At 39.2% G+C, this 16,845-nt stretch overlaps 1 protein-coding gene across 1 annotated transcript in view; it reads left to right on the top strand.

Moving 5' to 3' along the window:
• Window positions 1-16,845, top strand: part of Prkg2 (protein kinase cGMP-dependent 2) — a 92,568-nt gene that overhangs the window by 18,748 nt on the left and 56,975 nt on the right. The window contains exons 3-6 of the mRNA XM_050150066.1: window positions 11,193-11,359; window positions 14,567-14,680; window positions 15,258-15,363; window positions 16,443-16,506. Of these exons, the coding sequence (XP_050006023.1) occupies window positions 11,193-11,359; window positions 14,567-14,680; window positions 15,258-15,363; window positions 16,443-16,506 (451 nt within the window). The remainder of the gene's footprint in view (window positions 1-11,192; window positions 11,360-14,566; window positions 14,681-15,257; window positions 15,364-16,442; window positions 16,507-16,845) is intronic.

The following is a 16,845-nucleotide window of genomic DNA, read 5'->3' as shown; positions in this document are numbered from 1 at the left end:
CCCTTGTACATTTCGGTTGTTTTCAACATTTCATTATTAATCTCTGTTCTTTAATGCCCGTGGGGAAAGAACCATCTGCAGAAACCCGAGAAAGAGACAGAGAAGTGTTTGTTGTAAGCAGGAAGAAACAGCAACGTGATTAAATTAGAGGTATGCTTGATTACATGGACAGCAGGTATGAGAATGGGCAGGAGAAAGTCATGCCTGTTTTCTCATTTCCACGGAATGATGGCTTCCCTATGCAGGCTGGCTTGTCAGTTTGTAAATACATACATTTATTAGATATCGTTCTGTTGTTTTGTCTATCAACATTTAGGGTGTGGAGATAGGAAACGAAGAGAAACATACTCTGTTCTATCTGTTTTATTAGGTGACTGGCATCATTTGTACCCACTCTTGCCCCTCCGTCCATAATATTTAAACAAACAGAAGTAATTTGAATGCTTTCCAGATTTTTTGATATCATTAAATTCCTAATATGTGCCAGGCATAGCTTGAGAGGTTAGGTAGTAGCTGGGGGAGGAAAGCATAGATTTGGTCTCGATGTTCTGGCTCTCTTTAGGGAAATTATTATATTTCTTCCATGAGTGGTAAATACTTGTAAGAGATAGCTCTTTTACTATATATATATATATTTGTGAAATGAGTTTTCATTGTTGGAATTCACCTGTCTGGAACTCAACATAGAGAACAGGCTGGCCTTGAACTCAGCAATCTTCTGCTTTTGCTTCCAGAGTGCTGGAATAAAAGGTGTGTACCACCACACTCAGTCTTAAGAGAAAATATCAAAATGGATATTGAGGAAGATGTAGATATGGGGATATAATGTGGGATGGCACACTTGGGGACAGCAGATAGTTCAGTGAAGTTCAGTGGGTCTGGATACCATAAAATGGGAAGAGACTTGACAAGTAGAGCCGTTAAGCCAGTAGGAGAGTTCTACCAACTTTTGGAAGTGATTTCCCTGGATGAATATAGGCAGAACTTATGTAAAAAGGAAAGGGTTTTCCAGTTCTCAGTTTTGAAGTTGGTGGTGAGCAGCTGAATCATCATGGTAATAGCTAACTCTTGGGCAGTATATTTTATGTCCCGGTTACTGTTCTAAGAACATTATGCTCCTAACTTGTTTAATTCCCATAGAAATCCTACGACCTGTGGACTGCGTTTATTGTTGTTTTACAGCTGAGAAAAAAATCTAAGGGGTTAGTTGACGTGCTCAAAGTTCCACAGCTAATAAATGGGAGACCTTGGATTCAGACTCTGATATCCCAGTTCAAGGTCATGTGTTCACAGCAAGAGTGTCCTATGTATGTCTCTTACTCAATTATATAATTAAGCCGTGAAATAAAACCCCATGCTGCATATGATGTGGTCACAGAATTGATGCTTGTAAGAAAACCTTGGTAGTAGGAGATGGCCAAACCTCACATAAAGAAGGACATCGATGACATGGTGATGAGGCAGTGTGACAAAGACGAGACCAGATGTCACTGCCATCCAGGACTCAGAAGCTGGGCTGAGAACTGGGCAGTGAGAAATGTAGGTGAACTTTGACAAAGGGAATTTCCTGAGCCTGCTTAGAAGATGGGGATTTATGGCTCAGAAGAATGTTGATTATGCAGGTTGGTGCTGTAAAAGGATTAGGAAAGGTTGCGATGTTGCCTCAGCTGGGATGGATTTGAGATCCCGCCCACTAGAGGAACTTGCAGTGGAGTAGAGTTGTCTCAGAAATGTGTGTTTTTTTTTTCCCTAGAACCTTGGTTTTTCATGACTCTCCAGAACAGCATGCTATAATTTCTTGTGTTGCCAACTGCTGATGTTGCCATGTTGTTGCAAGGAGGGGGGGGGGGGGCTTTGTTTGTCCTGGCCGCCCAGCTAGCTTTCATCCAAAATAACCATGCAGAAACTGTATTCATTAAGACACTGCTTGGCCAATTAGCTCTAGTTTCTTATTAGCTAATTTCTTATATCTTAATTTAGCACATTTAAACTAATCTGTGTATTGCCATTTGACTGTGGCTTACTGGCAAGATTCTAACCAGCGTCTGTCTCAGGCAGAAGATCCATGGCGTCTCTCACTCTGTCCTTCTTCCCAGCATTCAGTTCTGTCTTCTCCGCCTACCTAAGTTCTGCCCTATCAGGCCCAAAACAGCTTCTTTATTCATTAACCAATGAAAGCAACACATGAACAGAAGACCCTCCTACACCATTTCCCCTTTTCTGTTTAAACAAAAAGGAAGGCTTTAACTTTAACATAGTAAAATTGCATATAACAAAACAGGTATCAAATAAGAATTACAGTTATATACTTATATTTACTTTATCTTTTATCATAACTAAGGAAAACTATAACTAAAACTATCTATTCTTCAACTCCATCAAAGACTTCAGAAGGATATAATATTTTCTAAGTAAATAGGAAGTGCATTATAAACAATTTCTAAAACTCTAGAATTGACAAAGACATCTTGCTACCTGGACATTTACCCAAAGTTCTTCTGTACAGTTGGGGCATCCATCTTCAGCCTACAGGCCCATAGTATCCAGTAGACTTTTCCATGAAGCTGGGAATTTCAAAGACAGATCAGTCACTTTCTTCTGTGTCCTGAAGAATGTCTCACAGACTCTTTTATGAAGCAGGAACCCCGAAGGATCATCTCACCTTTAGACAAGTTTAGCAGTCATCTCTATGCAGGTTTTTCATGTCCAGTTTATGCAACAGTCCAGGCAAGAGCAGTTTCCTGCCCAAATGGCTAAGGAGCCTCTTCAATGTCCATCTTCCTCTCAAAGTAGCTTGGTGTTGCCAGGAGCAGATGTGTCTCACTGTCATGAAAAGTCCTAAATTTTTTAAAACATTTAAGTGCCATATTCTGTCAGTCTCTGAAAGATTTGAAGAATACTTAACTAACTGAAATATATCTTTATATATCTAGAAAATCTAACTAACATGGCTACAAACTTGACTATTATAGATGATTATCTATTAACCTATATTTCTTAATTATACTTACATTTTAAATGATTACACAATCACAACACCTCAGTCAAGAGCAGAAATATACATATAACAAGACTGACCTTAAATTTATATCAATAAAGCAAGATCCATACCAATGCAAAATATTCATCTCTATATCATATCCCCCTTTAAATGTAAAAGAACATTTACAAACAATATTTGGGAATATGGGCACTGTTTTTTCTCTCCAAACTGTTTCCTGCTGTATGGGGGCGCTTTTAATCAGGTCTTTCATGGTGTATCCTGTGTGCTAGGTTCATGCCAGTGAGCAGTTGAGCAAAATAATTTTTCAAGGGTGTTTACGGAAGCCTTTCAGGAGACTTTGGCCCATAAAACCATATTGGTATAGAATCAATCCAGAGGTTCTCATCTTGTGAAAAGAAAAGAAGAACCTCTTTTCCAAAGCACCATATCCTTAGACCCAAATTCTGAAGTCAAAATACCTTTATAATATGCAAGCTGGTTTAGCTTAGCAGCCCATATTGTAAAAAGATTAGGAAAGGTTTGATGTTGCCTCAGCTGGGGATGAATTTAAGATCCTGCCCACTAGAGGAACTTGGAATGGAGTACAGTTGTCTCAAAAATGATTTTTTTTTCTAGAACGTTGGTTTTCCTTGACTCTCCAGAAGAGCATGCTATATTCCTTGTGTTGCTAACTGCTGGTGTTGCTGTGTGTTGTGGATTTTCTGTCATGTTATTGGTGATGAGGTGCAGAGTATTCCCATGGAGCACGTGTGGGTGCCATGCCCCAACCACAGTGGAGAAACCCACAATTCAGAAGACTGAGTAACCGGCCCAGGGTTGTGGAGCTGGGAATGAGAGAGCTGATATTTGAAGCTAGCATTTTCCATTTCCTGAGCCATAAACATTTTAACATACATTGGGAGCAATGGTGATTCCGGGGAAACAGTTCAATGGTTTAAGTGCTTTCCAGGCAAGCACAGGTACCTGATTTCACATCTCTGGTACCCACATAACAAGCCATCTGTGCTAATGTGCACCTGTAGTCCCAAAACTGAGAGGCAGAGACAGGGGGACCCCAAGCATTTTCCCTGCCAGCTTGTTTAGCCAACTGGGAGGCTCTAGGTTTAATGAGAGACTTTGCCTCAAAAAAAAAATTAATGTGGAGAACGGTGAAGGAAGCCTTTCAAAGTTGGTCCCTGGCTGCACATGTGTGTGTGTTATCACAGTGTACACAGACTGGTTTCTTGTCGAAGCACACAAATAATAAAGTGACTACATCCATGTAATCATTGATCATTGCGTGAGAATAGAACATTGCCTCAGAAGCTCCTAGTGCATCTCCCAGTTTTATCCATTATCCATTTCAAAGTTACTCACTGTACTACTGTTCCCATAAGTTGAGTTTTACGTGTTTTCATAACTTACTTTATTGGAGCTATAGATCACAGCTCTACAGGCTCTCCCCTTTTCTTTATATAGCAAAACTCATTTGTGTTACACGTAGTGATGACTTAAGGATTATCATTGCTGTGTGGTGGTGTTTATTGTATGATCCTAAATAACTGACCTTCTCTATACTGGAAATTTCTGGTTTTATCTTAAGGTAGTTCGTTTCCCATCTAGTAGCCGTACAAGTTTCTATTTCCACAAGCGATGGAAGATTTTCCCCTTGGTCCACATCCTTGCTATCATGAGCTGTCACTTGTGTTATTGCTCTTAGTCATTATTATAGGTGTAAGATGAAATCTCAGAGTCATTTCGATTTGCTTTTACCTGATGACTAAGAATGTTGACTATTTCTTTAAGTGTATCTCAGCCATTTGAGTTTCCTATTTTGAGGAGTCTCTTTTTCGATATGCATCCCATATTTTAATTGAGTTGTTTGTTTCTTTGATAAACCAGTTTTTGAGTTCTCTATATATTTTGGATATTAGCCCTCTGCTGGATGTGTAGCTGCTAAAAGTATTTTGCCATTCTATAGTCTGCCACTTTGGCCCATTGATGGTGTGCTATGCTATGCTGAAGCCTCTCAGTTTCATGAGGGTCTGTTTATTAATTGCTGATCTTCCTGTGATTTAAATTCTTGTTTATTTTTAATAATTTGATTTATGAATATTCAATTTAGAATAAATGTATAAATGGTCTATATTATATACATTTTCTGTATACTTTTCATATTAAGAGTATTGTAATTTCAAGAGGGACATAATGGTACATTTACATGTAATCTTAGCTCTTCACAGACAAAGTCAGGAGTGTCTAGAGTTCAAAGCCAATCTGGGCTACATAATCTGATTATGTTTTAAAATAAAAATAATAAACAAAAGGATATAAAATGATGGACTTTTAGGGATAGGAAGCTGTCTATCAAGTTATTAGTAATTTCTTTTTAACGTATTTTTATCTTTCTGAGAATCTCGCCCATGATAGTGTAATTACACTGTTTTGACCCATTCCTCTTTTTCTGCTCCACTCCTTCCACGTCCTTCAATTCCTCTCGTGTGTGTGTGTGTGTGTGTGTGTGTGTGTGTGTGTGTGAGAGAGAGAGAGAGAGAGAGAGAGAGAGAGAGAGAGAGAGAGAGAGAGAGAGAGAGACCACTTCATGTAATTCATCCACATGGTTTTAGGGCTGACCTCTTGGTATTGGGTAGTTGTTTTCTCTTTCTCAGCAACTGTTTATTGCCTATAACTTCTCATCTAGGGCTGGGGTGTGTCAAATGGTGTCATCATGTGGAGGCTCTGTTTAGGCAGCTATATCATTATCATTTCATGGGTACAACTTCCCTTTCATGTCTAAAAGGCTCTACCTAGCAGAACATTCTGCTCTTCTGGCTTCTGCCAACTTTCCAATCATTTTTTTCACCACCTTTCTAAGCTTTAGGTGTAGAGGTTGCGTTACAGATGTACTAAATTTGGAGCTTCTTTGACAAGAGGGTAAAATCTACACTTACCTGTGGCAGAAGAGTAAATATTAAGCATGCATTGAGAAATAATTTTTCTTTAGGTAAATGGTAGCAGTGAGTTCCCATCTAGTGTATATGGCCTCTCTGCCATGTTTAGTTGGCTAGGTTTACAGTACCAGTCATAAATTACCTCCCATTGATATGGCCTTAAGTCCAAGTCGACAGCTGTTTGCTACCCCCATATATAAGTGCCATTATTAAACCCTTGAGGATGACTGTGTTGCCATGCTGGTCAGCATTGTGATTCATAGGCTTTTAGCTTCGCACTCCAGAATGTTAAACATGTTTAAGATAGATTTAAACATTTGATCCCATATTGGCACTTTTCGGTGATGGGGTGTAGACTTCTGGAGGAAGTTAGGCACTGGGAGTGGACTTTGAGAGTTTATAGCCTTACCCAGCTCTAGTTTTCTCTGTGTTTCTGCTGGTTCTCATCTGGGATCACATCCCTTCGGTCTGGAGTTATCCACTATTAGGAATCTGTTACCAATGGAAAAGTACTTTGAAAATGTGTTCATTTTGCGTTCATTTTTGAAGTCAGTTTTCAGAGCAGAGATATTGAAATGGGCTCTGTGGAGCACTTTGGAGATTTTCTATTGTGCTCTGGTTTCCATTATTTCTGCTGAAGAGTGAATCAGTCCTCTTGTTGGTCATTTGGAGGTTATGTGTCTCTTATCTTGCTGCTTTATTAACTCTTCTGTTTGTATTTTGTTTCCAGCAATTTAACTATGGTGGGCTTAGATATAATTTTAAAAATATTTTTATTAAAAAGTATTGTGGTGTATGTGTGTGCATGATTTGTGTATGATATGTGTGTGTGTGTGGTGTGTGTGTGTGATATGTGTGTGGTGTGTGTGATTTGTATATTTGTGATGTGTGTATGTGTGTTATGTGTGTGTCATGTTTGTATGTGTGAGTATGTGTATGATGTGTGTATGTGTGTGATGTGTGTATGTGTGTGTGATATGTGCATGTGTGTGTGTAATGTGTATATTAATAGTACGTATGTGAGTGTGGGGGCAGCATTAATGTGAAGGTCAGAAGACAACTTCAGGACTCAGTTCTCTGTTTCCACCTTGGTTGCTGGAATTAAACTCAGCACTTTTATCCACTGAACCATCTATCTGATACCATACGCATAATTTTAATTGTATTTGGTCTGGAGTTTATAGTGCGTCTTTTCTATGGCTTGGTATCTTTTAATTGATTTAATGGCAGTGTCAAATATGATTGTTGTAGGTGACTAATGGCAATATGATTGTTGTAGTTGAAGTTTGACTAGTTGTAGCTGGCTAGTTTTATGTCATCTAAACGCAAGGTAGATTGGGAAGAGGGAAACTCAACGGAGAAAATGCTCTCACCAGCTTGTTTGTGGATGAGCTTGTGGTGCGTTTTCTCAATTAGTGATTGGTACTGGAGGGCCTAGCTCACTGTGAACAGTGTCATCCCCAGGTAGGTAGTCTTGGGATATATGAGAAAGCAGGCTGAGCAAACCATGACGAAACAGCCTGTCACTGGCAGCCTTCCACAGTCAGTGCTTCCGCTCCTGCCTCCAGCTTCCTGCCCTGACTTCCATAAATGATGGACTACAAGCTATAAGATAAAATAAGCCCTTTCCTTCCTAGATGATTTTGATCATTTTTTATCACAACAATAGAAATTCTAATAGTACATTGAGTTTTCATGTCTATTACAAAACTACCCGAGATAAACAGTGTAAAGGAGGAAAGGTTGGTTTTATTCAGTGTGTAAGATGTTTTAGTCTGTTTGCAGCTGATTCTCTTTCTTCTGAGCATTCAGTGAGATCAAACAGAGTGGTAGGAAGGCTATGTCCTCCACCTCCTGTCTTCCGTGAGGTGGAAAGCTTTGCTGCACCAAGAGACCCTTCCTATGGAGTCACTGTTCTGTTAGCATGCCTCTAAAAGTCTCAACAGCTGGATCTGTTTTCTGTCATCTGTCTGTCTATTAGCCACCTATCATCTTCTGTTGTTGCTTTGTGCAACCAGAGAAAGTTGTGCTGATAATTAGCTGGTGTACATTGAAGTGAAAAGTTCATATTCATGAGTGTGTGTGATGTTTGTGTACGTTTGTATTTGTGCGTGCATATACAAGTAGAAATCAGATGCTGGTGTTAGGTGTCTTCCTTAGTCACTCTCTACTTCTTTATTCAGATACAGGGTTTCTTTTGAACCTGGAGCTCTTCAATTCTTCTAGGCTGGCTGACCAATTAGCTACCAATTAGATTCACCTGTCTCCCCCACCCCCTCACCGTGGATAAGGATACGTGCCACCCCACCTGGCTTTTACCTGATTAGTGGGCTCTGAACTCAGGTCTGTTTGATTTGCACCATAAACCCTTTGTCAACGGAGCCACCTCTCCATTCTATTTATATTCTTGATGCCTGTTACATGTGTCCTGTGTAAGTGTTTGAAAAAGTGGTCCAGTGCATTTGGCACAAATCCAAACATCCTGAGAGTAGAAAGGAAGCTTCGTGTGAAATCTGCATCCACTCAGGACACTGGAGACCTTTTTTTGGTTGATAAATATGGTATGAGTAGCTTGAGGAGAGGAGAAGCTAAGTCACACAGGAGGAGAAAACACGTTCCTCTTTTTAAGGTAAAGCTGACAGAACTAGGAGACAATAACAATCCTACTTCATTAAAGGATTTGTTCAGGAAATGACCTATGCTGTAAAAAACAATGAATAGTATACTCTAGAATATTGATTGCCTCCACAGACAAATGGTATTTCATAGCAGTTCTATAGAATGTAAGCAGAAGTCAATATACAGATAAATGATTTAAAATGATATTTGAAACACTGCTTCAAAGATAATTGTTTACTGCTAGACTTTTGTGAACTTTCAGTTTTTCTTCATCTCGGGCACTTTAATGTGTCCCTAAAAAATGTATGCTGGGAGACCAGGGTTTGTGGGCACTGAGAAACAATATTGGAATGCTACATGGGCACTGAAAGTTCACTGGTGCTTGAGCCTTTGGACACTGTTCCTATCTAGCACTTTAGCCAAAAAGGCTGCCTAGCTAAAGTATGCGCTCAGTATATACCAGCTGGGGGATTTTTATGCTTGTGGATAAACTAGAGTTCAGCCCAGACTGAAACATTCAGTCATTTTTTTTTCTAGCAAGATTATTTTTGTAATATGGTGCAGGATGCGCTGCAAGGAAAAGTCCCAAGAAGCTGAAATCTCAGAAGAGAAAGCTGTTAACTTTGTCCAGAGCTGTAACTTGTTCTTAGATGGTGGTGACATCATTGCCACCTGAAAATTAAAAGAACAACAGTGGTTCTTTTGTAACAGAATCCAAATAGCTAGATGCCCATCGGTAGATGAATGGATAATAAGAATTATATTAAATATATAACAATTATATTTATTAGATTATTCTTCAGCTTTCAAGAAAGATGAAACCACAAACTTTGCAGAAAATGCAAGGGCTTGATGTGTAATATTAAGCAATGTCACCCAATCCCCCAAAGAAAATTAGCTTGCACATTCTCCCTCATTCATGGACCAGCCTATAATGTATGCATTCGTATATGTAAATGCACTATGTGTGGCCACGTGAAGCATTTAGGTGATAAGGGAGAAGGGAATGTACATAAAGGACACATGAGCTATGGAAGAGGCTACAAAGCTAATTGTTTCTCTGGTTTCAAATCTCACATGGTTTTTCATAGTGGATAAATGCATAAAAATATAATTGCTACTGAAAGCATAAAATCCTACTTGAAGATCCAGGGCTTCAGAATGGCCCTTCTCACTGTACATACATGAAAATCTAGGTCTTCAGAATAACCCTCTCACTGACCATACGTGAAGGTCCAGGTCTTCAGAATGTCCCTTCTTGATATGCTTATGTGAAGATCCAGGGCTATTATTCAGCATAGCCCTTGTTACTGTCCATAGGTTCACTGAGATGGACAAGTTTGGATCTGGGCAGGAGTCTGCTTGAGTGCATACTTTATTCTAGCAGTGCGATACTTGTATTAAACATGCAATTTTTACATTTAAAATAGAACTGTCAAGGTTCAATGATGGTTTAGATGGAAGAGGAGGGAGTTCTTAAGATGGCCCCTGGGTTTGGATGTCTCTATGGATGGGGGAGACACTCTAAGAAGGGAGGGTTCCTACGTAGGAGATCATCTGTTTTCTTCCAGTGGATGAGGTCATGAGTGAAGTTACTCATTTTAGGAAGACTTAGCTTGTGTTTGAAAATCATTTGTATAGAAAAAGGTTGCTAGTTTCAAAATTAAAAATAATAATCTACCTTTAAAGGGTATTTGAATGAATGATGCAGAAAAACTGATTTAAAATCCCATTGACAGTAAATGGACTATGTACAAGCTCTGACAGCTCATGGAACAGCTTTTCCTCTAGAGCAATACTTTGTATCATCTCCGATGGAGTATGCTAATTAAATCATTTGAAACACATGGCAGTTGAGGAACTGTTTTGAGCTGCTGCTTTTCCCACAGAAGGTAGAGGATTCTAGGATTGACAATAAGGAAGACTTGAATCTGAGCAGTGCAGGGTGTGTCTCTGGAAACGAAGTTTCTCTCCAGGCTAGTCATACCTAGAAAAAAGAAAAAAAAACCAGGCAAACCCAGACTTGCACCCCACCCCATGTCAATCAAACCTAAGGAGGGGCTGCCTTTAACCTTGGAAGAGGAAGTGGGATAGAAGGAAGTGTCATAGATGGCAGATTCACAGGCTCGGATTTAAGTCTATGGAGGAGTAAATTTCTCCTACCTCTCATTCTGCTTCTTCATAAACATGGGACTAGTACTATTTTATAGTATATAGGATTAAATAAGGTATAGAAGAACACTACCCCTGCCCTGTATGTGCACGTGTGCAGCAGGGAAGGGATGCATACGTGCACCCATGAAGGGTACTGCTTTGTAATCTCACAAATGCAATTTCTTCCTGTTTCCTAGATCTGCTCCCGTGTGACAGCTGCATGGCATGGGAATTTTCCATTGAGAGATAGGATTATAAATGATAACTAAATTGATATCATAATTACTACCAGTAAAACATTCCAGATATTTTTGAGGATTTGATGCATAATATATGGTTATTCTATAGGTACAGTTTTTGATGAGATCAAGAAACAAATATGTCTCCGCAAAAAAATTTATAAGCTTGTAGATCATAATATCAGAACCCAGAATGTCATCATGAATCATTCATGCTTTTCATTACTTCTGTTATTGCCCCCACAGTGAGAAAAAGCTCATCACAGATGCCCTCAATAAGAACCAGTTTCTGAAGAGACTGGACCCCCAGCAGATCAAAGACATGGTGGAATGCATGTACGGGAGGAGCTACCCACAGGGCAGCTACATCATCAAGCAAGGAGAGCCGGGCAACCACATCTTTGTGCTGGCAGGTGAGTTTCACATTTTTTTTTTTTGAGTTCTCATATGAAATGTTTTTGCTGATTTTGGCCTTTTTAAATTTTAATTAAAATTTATTTTACATTCTGACTGCAGTTTCCCCTCCCTCCTCTCTTTTTAAACCATTGCTCTTCTGTTCCTGTTCAGAAAAGGGCAGGCCTCCCATGAGTATCAGCAAAACTTGGCGGCATATCAAGTGGTAAGACTAAGCACTTCCCTTTGTATTCAGGCTGGGCAAGGCAATCTAGGATGATGAAGAGCCAGCCAAAGCACTGGGGACAGGAATTGCCAGGAGTCCCACAGTAGACCAAGCTACACAACTGTCACATATATGTAGAGGGTTTAGGTCAATCCCATGCAGGATTCCTGGTTGTTGCTTCAGACTCTGTGAGTTCCTATGAGCCAGGTTTGGTGACTCTGTGGGGTTTTTTTGTACTGTCCTTAACTCCTCTCCCTCCTACAATCCTCCCTTCCTCTCTTCAGGAGGATTCCCTGAGGTCTGCCTAACGTTTGTCTGTGAGTCTCCACATCAGTGTCCATTAGTTACTGGATGAAGGCTCTCTAATGACAATTGGGGTAGTCACCAATCTGATGACAGGAGATGGCCAGTTACATATCCATTATTGATAGGAGTCTTAGCGAGGTCATCCTTACAGATCCATGAGGGTTTCCCTTGCACCAGTTTTCTACCTGACCCTGAAGTGCCCCCTCCATTTCCAGCCATTTCTTTCAGTACTCTCCCCTTCCACCCATCCCCCAACTCAATCCCTCAAGTTCCCATCCCCACCCGCCCCCACCCAAACTAGATCTCTTCTATTTCCCCTTCCTGGAGAGAGTCATAAGTCCTCCCTTGGGTCCTCCTGGTTCCCTAGCCTCTCTGAGTCTGCGGATTGTAGCAAGATTATCCTTTACTTTATAGCTAATAACCACTTATAAGTGACTACATGTTATGTTTGTCTTTCTGGGTGTTGGTTACCTCACTCAGGATGATTTTTTTCTAATTCCGTCCTTTTGTTTCAAATTTCTTGATGTCATTGTTTTCAGCAGTAAAAAAGTCCTTCACTGTGTAAATCACCACATTTTCTTTATCCATTCTTTTATTGAAGGACATCTAGGTTATTTACAGGTTCTGGCTATTACAAATAAAGCTGCTATAAACATAGTTGAGCAAGTGTCCTTGTGGTATGATTGAGAATCCTTTGGGTATATGCCTGAGATTGATATATATGGGTCTTGAGTTAGATTAAGTCCCAATTTTTTGAGAAACCACCATATTGATTTCCAAGCTAGTTGTACAAGTTTGCACTCCTACCAGCAATGGAGGAGTGTCCCCCTTACACCACATCCTCTCCAGCATAAGCTATCACTTGTGTTTTTGATCTTAGCCATTCTTACAGGTATAAGATGGATTCTCATAATCGTTTTGATTTGCATTTCCCATATGGCTAAGGGTGATGAATTTTTTTTGTGTGTGTTTCTATACCCTTTGAGATTCTTCTGCTGAGAATTCTGTTTTAGGTCTGTATCCTAATTTTTAATTGAACTATTTGATATTTTGATGTCTAATTTCTTAAGTTCTTTATATATTTTGGAGATCAGCCTTCTCTCAGATGTGGGGTTGTTGAGGATTTTTTCCCACTCTGTAGGCTACTGTTTTGTCTATTGACAGTGTCCTTTGCATTACAGAAGTTCAAATTTTAGAGGGATAGGTGACTCACAGAAAATACTTTCTTCTTACAACCTTTTTTCTTGCCTGTTTCACACTGGTTTTGGCAACACAACAGCTTTCTGACAGGAGAAGATAGGTCATTAAGTCAACAAATATTTATGGAACCTGCTAAGAGAGGACAAGCACCTCACTCCAGTCCATCTTGTTCCTTATCAGTAATTCGGATCAGTCTTGGTTAGAGATATTACTGCAGCCTTTGAGACACACAGCCCACATGGAAGTGAAAATTAGTTGGTTTCTTATTTGAATTAATTATGGTAACATTTAAGGACTGAATTGCCTGGCTTAATTATCTGCCTGAGCAAATTAATTTGATAATTAAAATTCTCTCCTTTATAAAATACAGCATGAATATCAAATAGTACAGCATAGTTATCTTAAACTCTTGATATTCCATATAATCCTTCAGTATTATTCACATCCCATGAGCTATAACCAATTAAGCAAAGAACCTTGACATGAACTAAGATTCAGCATATCAACAAGATAGCTCCAGTAAGTGGTTGTGATGGAGTCAGAATTAGCTGTGATAAGAAGTCATTGAACTGCATATCTAATCTGTGGAGTTTAGAACCAAAAGAAAAGACCTTTTTCTTCCTAGAATATAGTTCTGCCCTAGCAAACATCTTTGTTTCTCTTGTCTGGCACTTATAACGAAAGGTTCCTGGAACAATATCAGCTCTTATATCAGGTTTGTTGAATTGAGTGGATGACATAGTGATCCAAGCTATTTGGGAGTAGGACAATGAAAGGTTGACATTGCTTCCCCAATTTTTCTTCCTTCAAAAATTTAGATATTTTTGCTTATGGCTTTTTTTTTAGACAAAGGTTCGTTTAAAGATGAAAGAAAAGAGGGTTTCCAGGGCAAAGCAACAGTAGGAAGTGTGCTTAGTGCTCTGTTTTCTCTGCCCCAGCTTTGTGTGGGTCTAGATATGGACCCAAATGGGAGGTTCAGCAGCAGAGGATCTTGGGATAACTTTCCAGGGTTACACAGGCAACAACTGATGCAAGCCAGTTGTAGCACTAGGTAATGTGACCTGGCATGGCTCTGACAAGTTTTCCTTTCTTCACTGAAACAGCTGTGCAGGGTTTTTAAGAACCACTGATTGTCGGGCTCCTGGTACAGGAGAAATAGTTACATTTTTCATTGGGCAGAATGAATATTGTTAGTATTTACATAACATTTAACCTGTGTTATCTATTGTTTTAAGTTCCTTACCTGTATTAACACTTAATTCTCATGATTACATGAAATGTATGTGATTCTCCCCACCTTCCATGATGAAAAGCTGCTCGGAGTGAGTAAATGGCAGGTCTGGATTCAGGCTGGATCCTTCTTTCACCCACTGTGATAGACTCAGCTTCCTAAGTAGCTTAACTGAATGCCTTGTATGATTTCTGGTTATTTTTTTCTCTATGAAACCCAGGTAGATTTTGATGATTTGTGTTTCTCTTAAATGATACTTGACAGAGGGTAGACTAGAGGTGTTCCAAGGAGAGAAGTTGCTATCGTCCATCCCAATGTGGACCACTTTTGGGGAACTGGCAATTTTGTACAACTGTACCCGTACTGCCTCTGTGAAAGGTAAGAAGAGAGAAACTGTGGGATCACCACTGTATCTAAGGTTGTCTCCTAGCCAAGCTGGTGGCATTCTGCCCTATATACTCTTATTTATAAAAACATAATTGCATTAAAAAGATTCATATGTGATCTTTGATACGAATAATTCAGGTTAAGAAGAACTTTCTCCAGGGTGGGAATTAGCTTTAGGCAGCAGTGTCTAAGCATCGTCAAAAGACATGCATTCACATCTTTGTGCGTACAAGGCTTTTAACTTCCAGATACCTGCTTATGAACTCTTTAGCATCTGGCTTGGCTTCAGGCTGGCCAGCATGACTCAGGAACACATCCTATGGATGTGGTGTGTAACTGGAAATTGCAAACTATTTGAATATCATCCTACCCAAATCAATCCTGGTACCCTCTTCCAAATCTTGGCAGATTTCAAAACTGAAGTGATGGAAAATTACCCACTCTTTCATTGTTTCCTCTCATTTGCATGTTTAAATGCAATGAATATATAGTCACTGGATAGCATTTTGGAGGATTTTCTTTTTCTGATGCTAAACACTGTTGTATTATCTTCTCAAATTTTCTAAAGCTATTACCAATGTTAAAACGTGGGCACTCGACAGAGAGGTATTCCAGAACATTATGAGGAGAACAGCCCAAGCCAGGGATGAGGAGTACAGAAATTTCCTCAGAAGGTGAGAGTAACCATGTGACAGAAGCAGACAGGTCAATATTTGCCAGTGTAATGATTTTCCTAAGTTTCCCCAATTCAAGCAGTTTCTATATAATTGAGCAAGCAGCAAAAGATTTCCCTTGCAGCAAATGGCAGCAGATACCAAAAATTACATTTGCTTATGCATGGAGTTATTTTCTTCTATTCCTTTTATTTCTGTATTGAAGGAGCGAACCATAGCATAAAAGATCTAAAAATTTATCTGAGTTTGCTCACCAGGCTTTGAAAAGCACTTATGGTCTGAGAGAGTCCAGCAAACGACTAATTCTTTTCAAAATAATTTTAGTTATTATTATGGCGTTTTGTTTATTTATTTGTGCATGTGTGTGTGTGTGTGTGTGTGTGTGTGTGTGCAGGTGTATGCACTTAGATGTCCCTGTTACCTACCTCTGGAAACACTGTACAGTAAGATTAATAATCAAAGAATTTGTCACCGATAATTTTCATGTCCCCAAAAGTTCAGTGTTTACTTAAATTACAATGATTTAGATGAAAATCTGATCCTTCCTTTTTGAATAGAGCAACTAACACAGGCTCTAAGAGACATTGAGAAGGAGAGAAAAACATTTTTCCAAATGTTAGACACTTAGAAAACCAACCACAATGTTTACATGTTTCCCCCTAGAGCTGACGGGATAGGATTATTGCCATTGTAGGATCTTGGTACCTTCGTTTTTGCACACATGGCAAATGCCTGGAATAGTATAGTGCATATGAATGATTTCCAGTTGTCAAGAAATTCTGTTATTTATGGGTTCTCAGTTATTTAAATTCTTATTTTGGAAAAACTGACGTGCACCACATTATAATAGTAAGTGAATGTAAAACTTTAGTGACTGTATGCCATGTTTGTTTTTCAGGATATAATTAATTAAAGGTTGGGTGTGGTGTTGCCTGCCTGTAATCCCAGGGCTTAGTGGGCTGAGGCAGGAGGATCATGAGTTCAGGGGTAACCTGGACTACATACTGAGACTTTATCTTAAAACTTTTCCTAATTAAAAAAACAGATAATTAATTTAAGGTTTCTTTTTAACTTCTAAGTGTTTCCTTGCTGAAGAACTTACCTGAAGATAAACTAACCAAGATCATTGACTGCTTGGAAGTGGTAAGAAATGTTTAAGTAAATGTCATTAGAAGATTTTAGAATCTAATCATATTATTAGTACTATAAATAAATAAAGAGGAAAAGATGGTAGAACACTAACCTACAGAGACCAGGAGCAGGTTTTGATTGTGAGACCAGGAGCAGGTTTGGCCCACTCACCCTGAAATAAGGGACCAGCAAGGGTTAGATAGCTTTGGAACTTGCGAAAAGAAATTGGATTTGCATGGGTAAGATGAAATTTGATTTACATATTTTAATCTTTTTAGTTCATTTTATACAACTAATCTGCCTTACTCAAGAGACCTTTGATTTTCTCCAATTAACATCACAATCCCCGCA

This window comes from Alexandromys fortis, unplaced genomic scaffold (assembly GCF_014885135.2).
Source record: "Alexandromys fortis isolate MF-2015 unplaced genomic scaffold, M_Fortis_MF-2015_v1.1 scaffold_0, whole genome shotgun sequence".
In the NCBI taxonomy this organism is placed as follows: Eukaryota; Metazoa; Chordata; class Mammalia; order Rodentia; family Cricetidae; genus Alexandromys; species Alexandromys fortis.
This window is presented reverse-complemented; position numbering and strand designations above follow the sequence as displayed.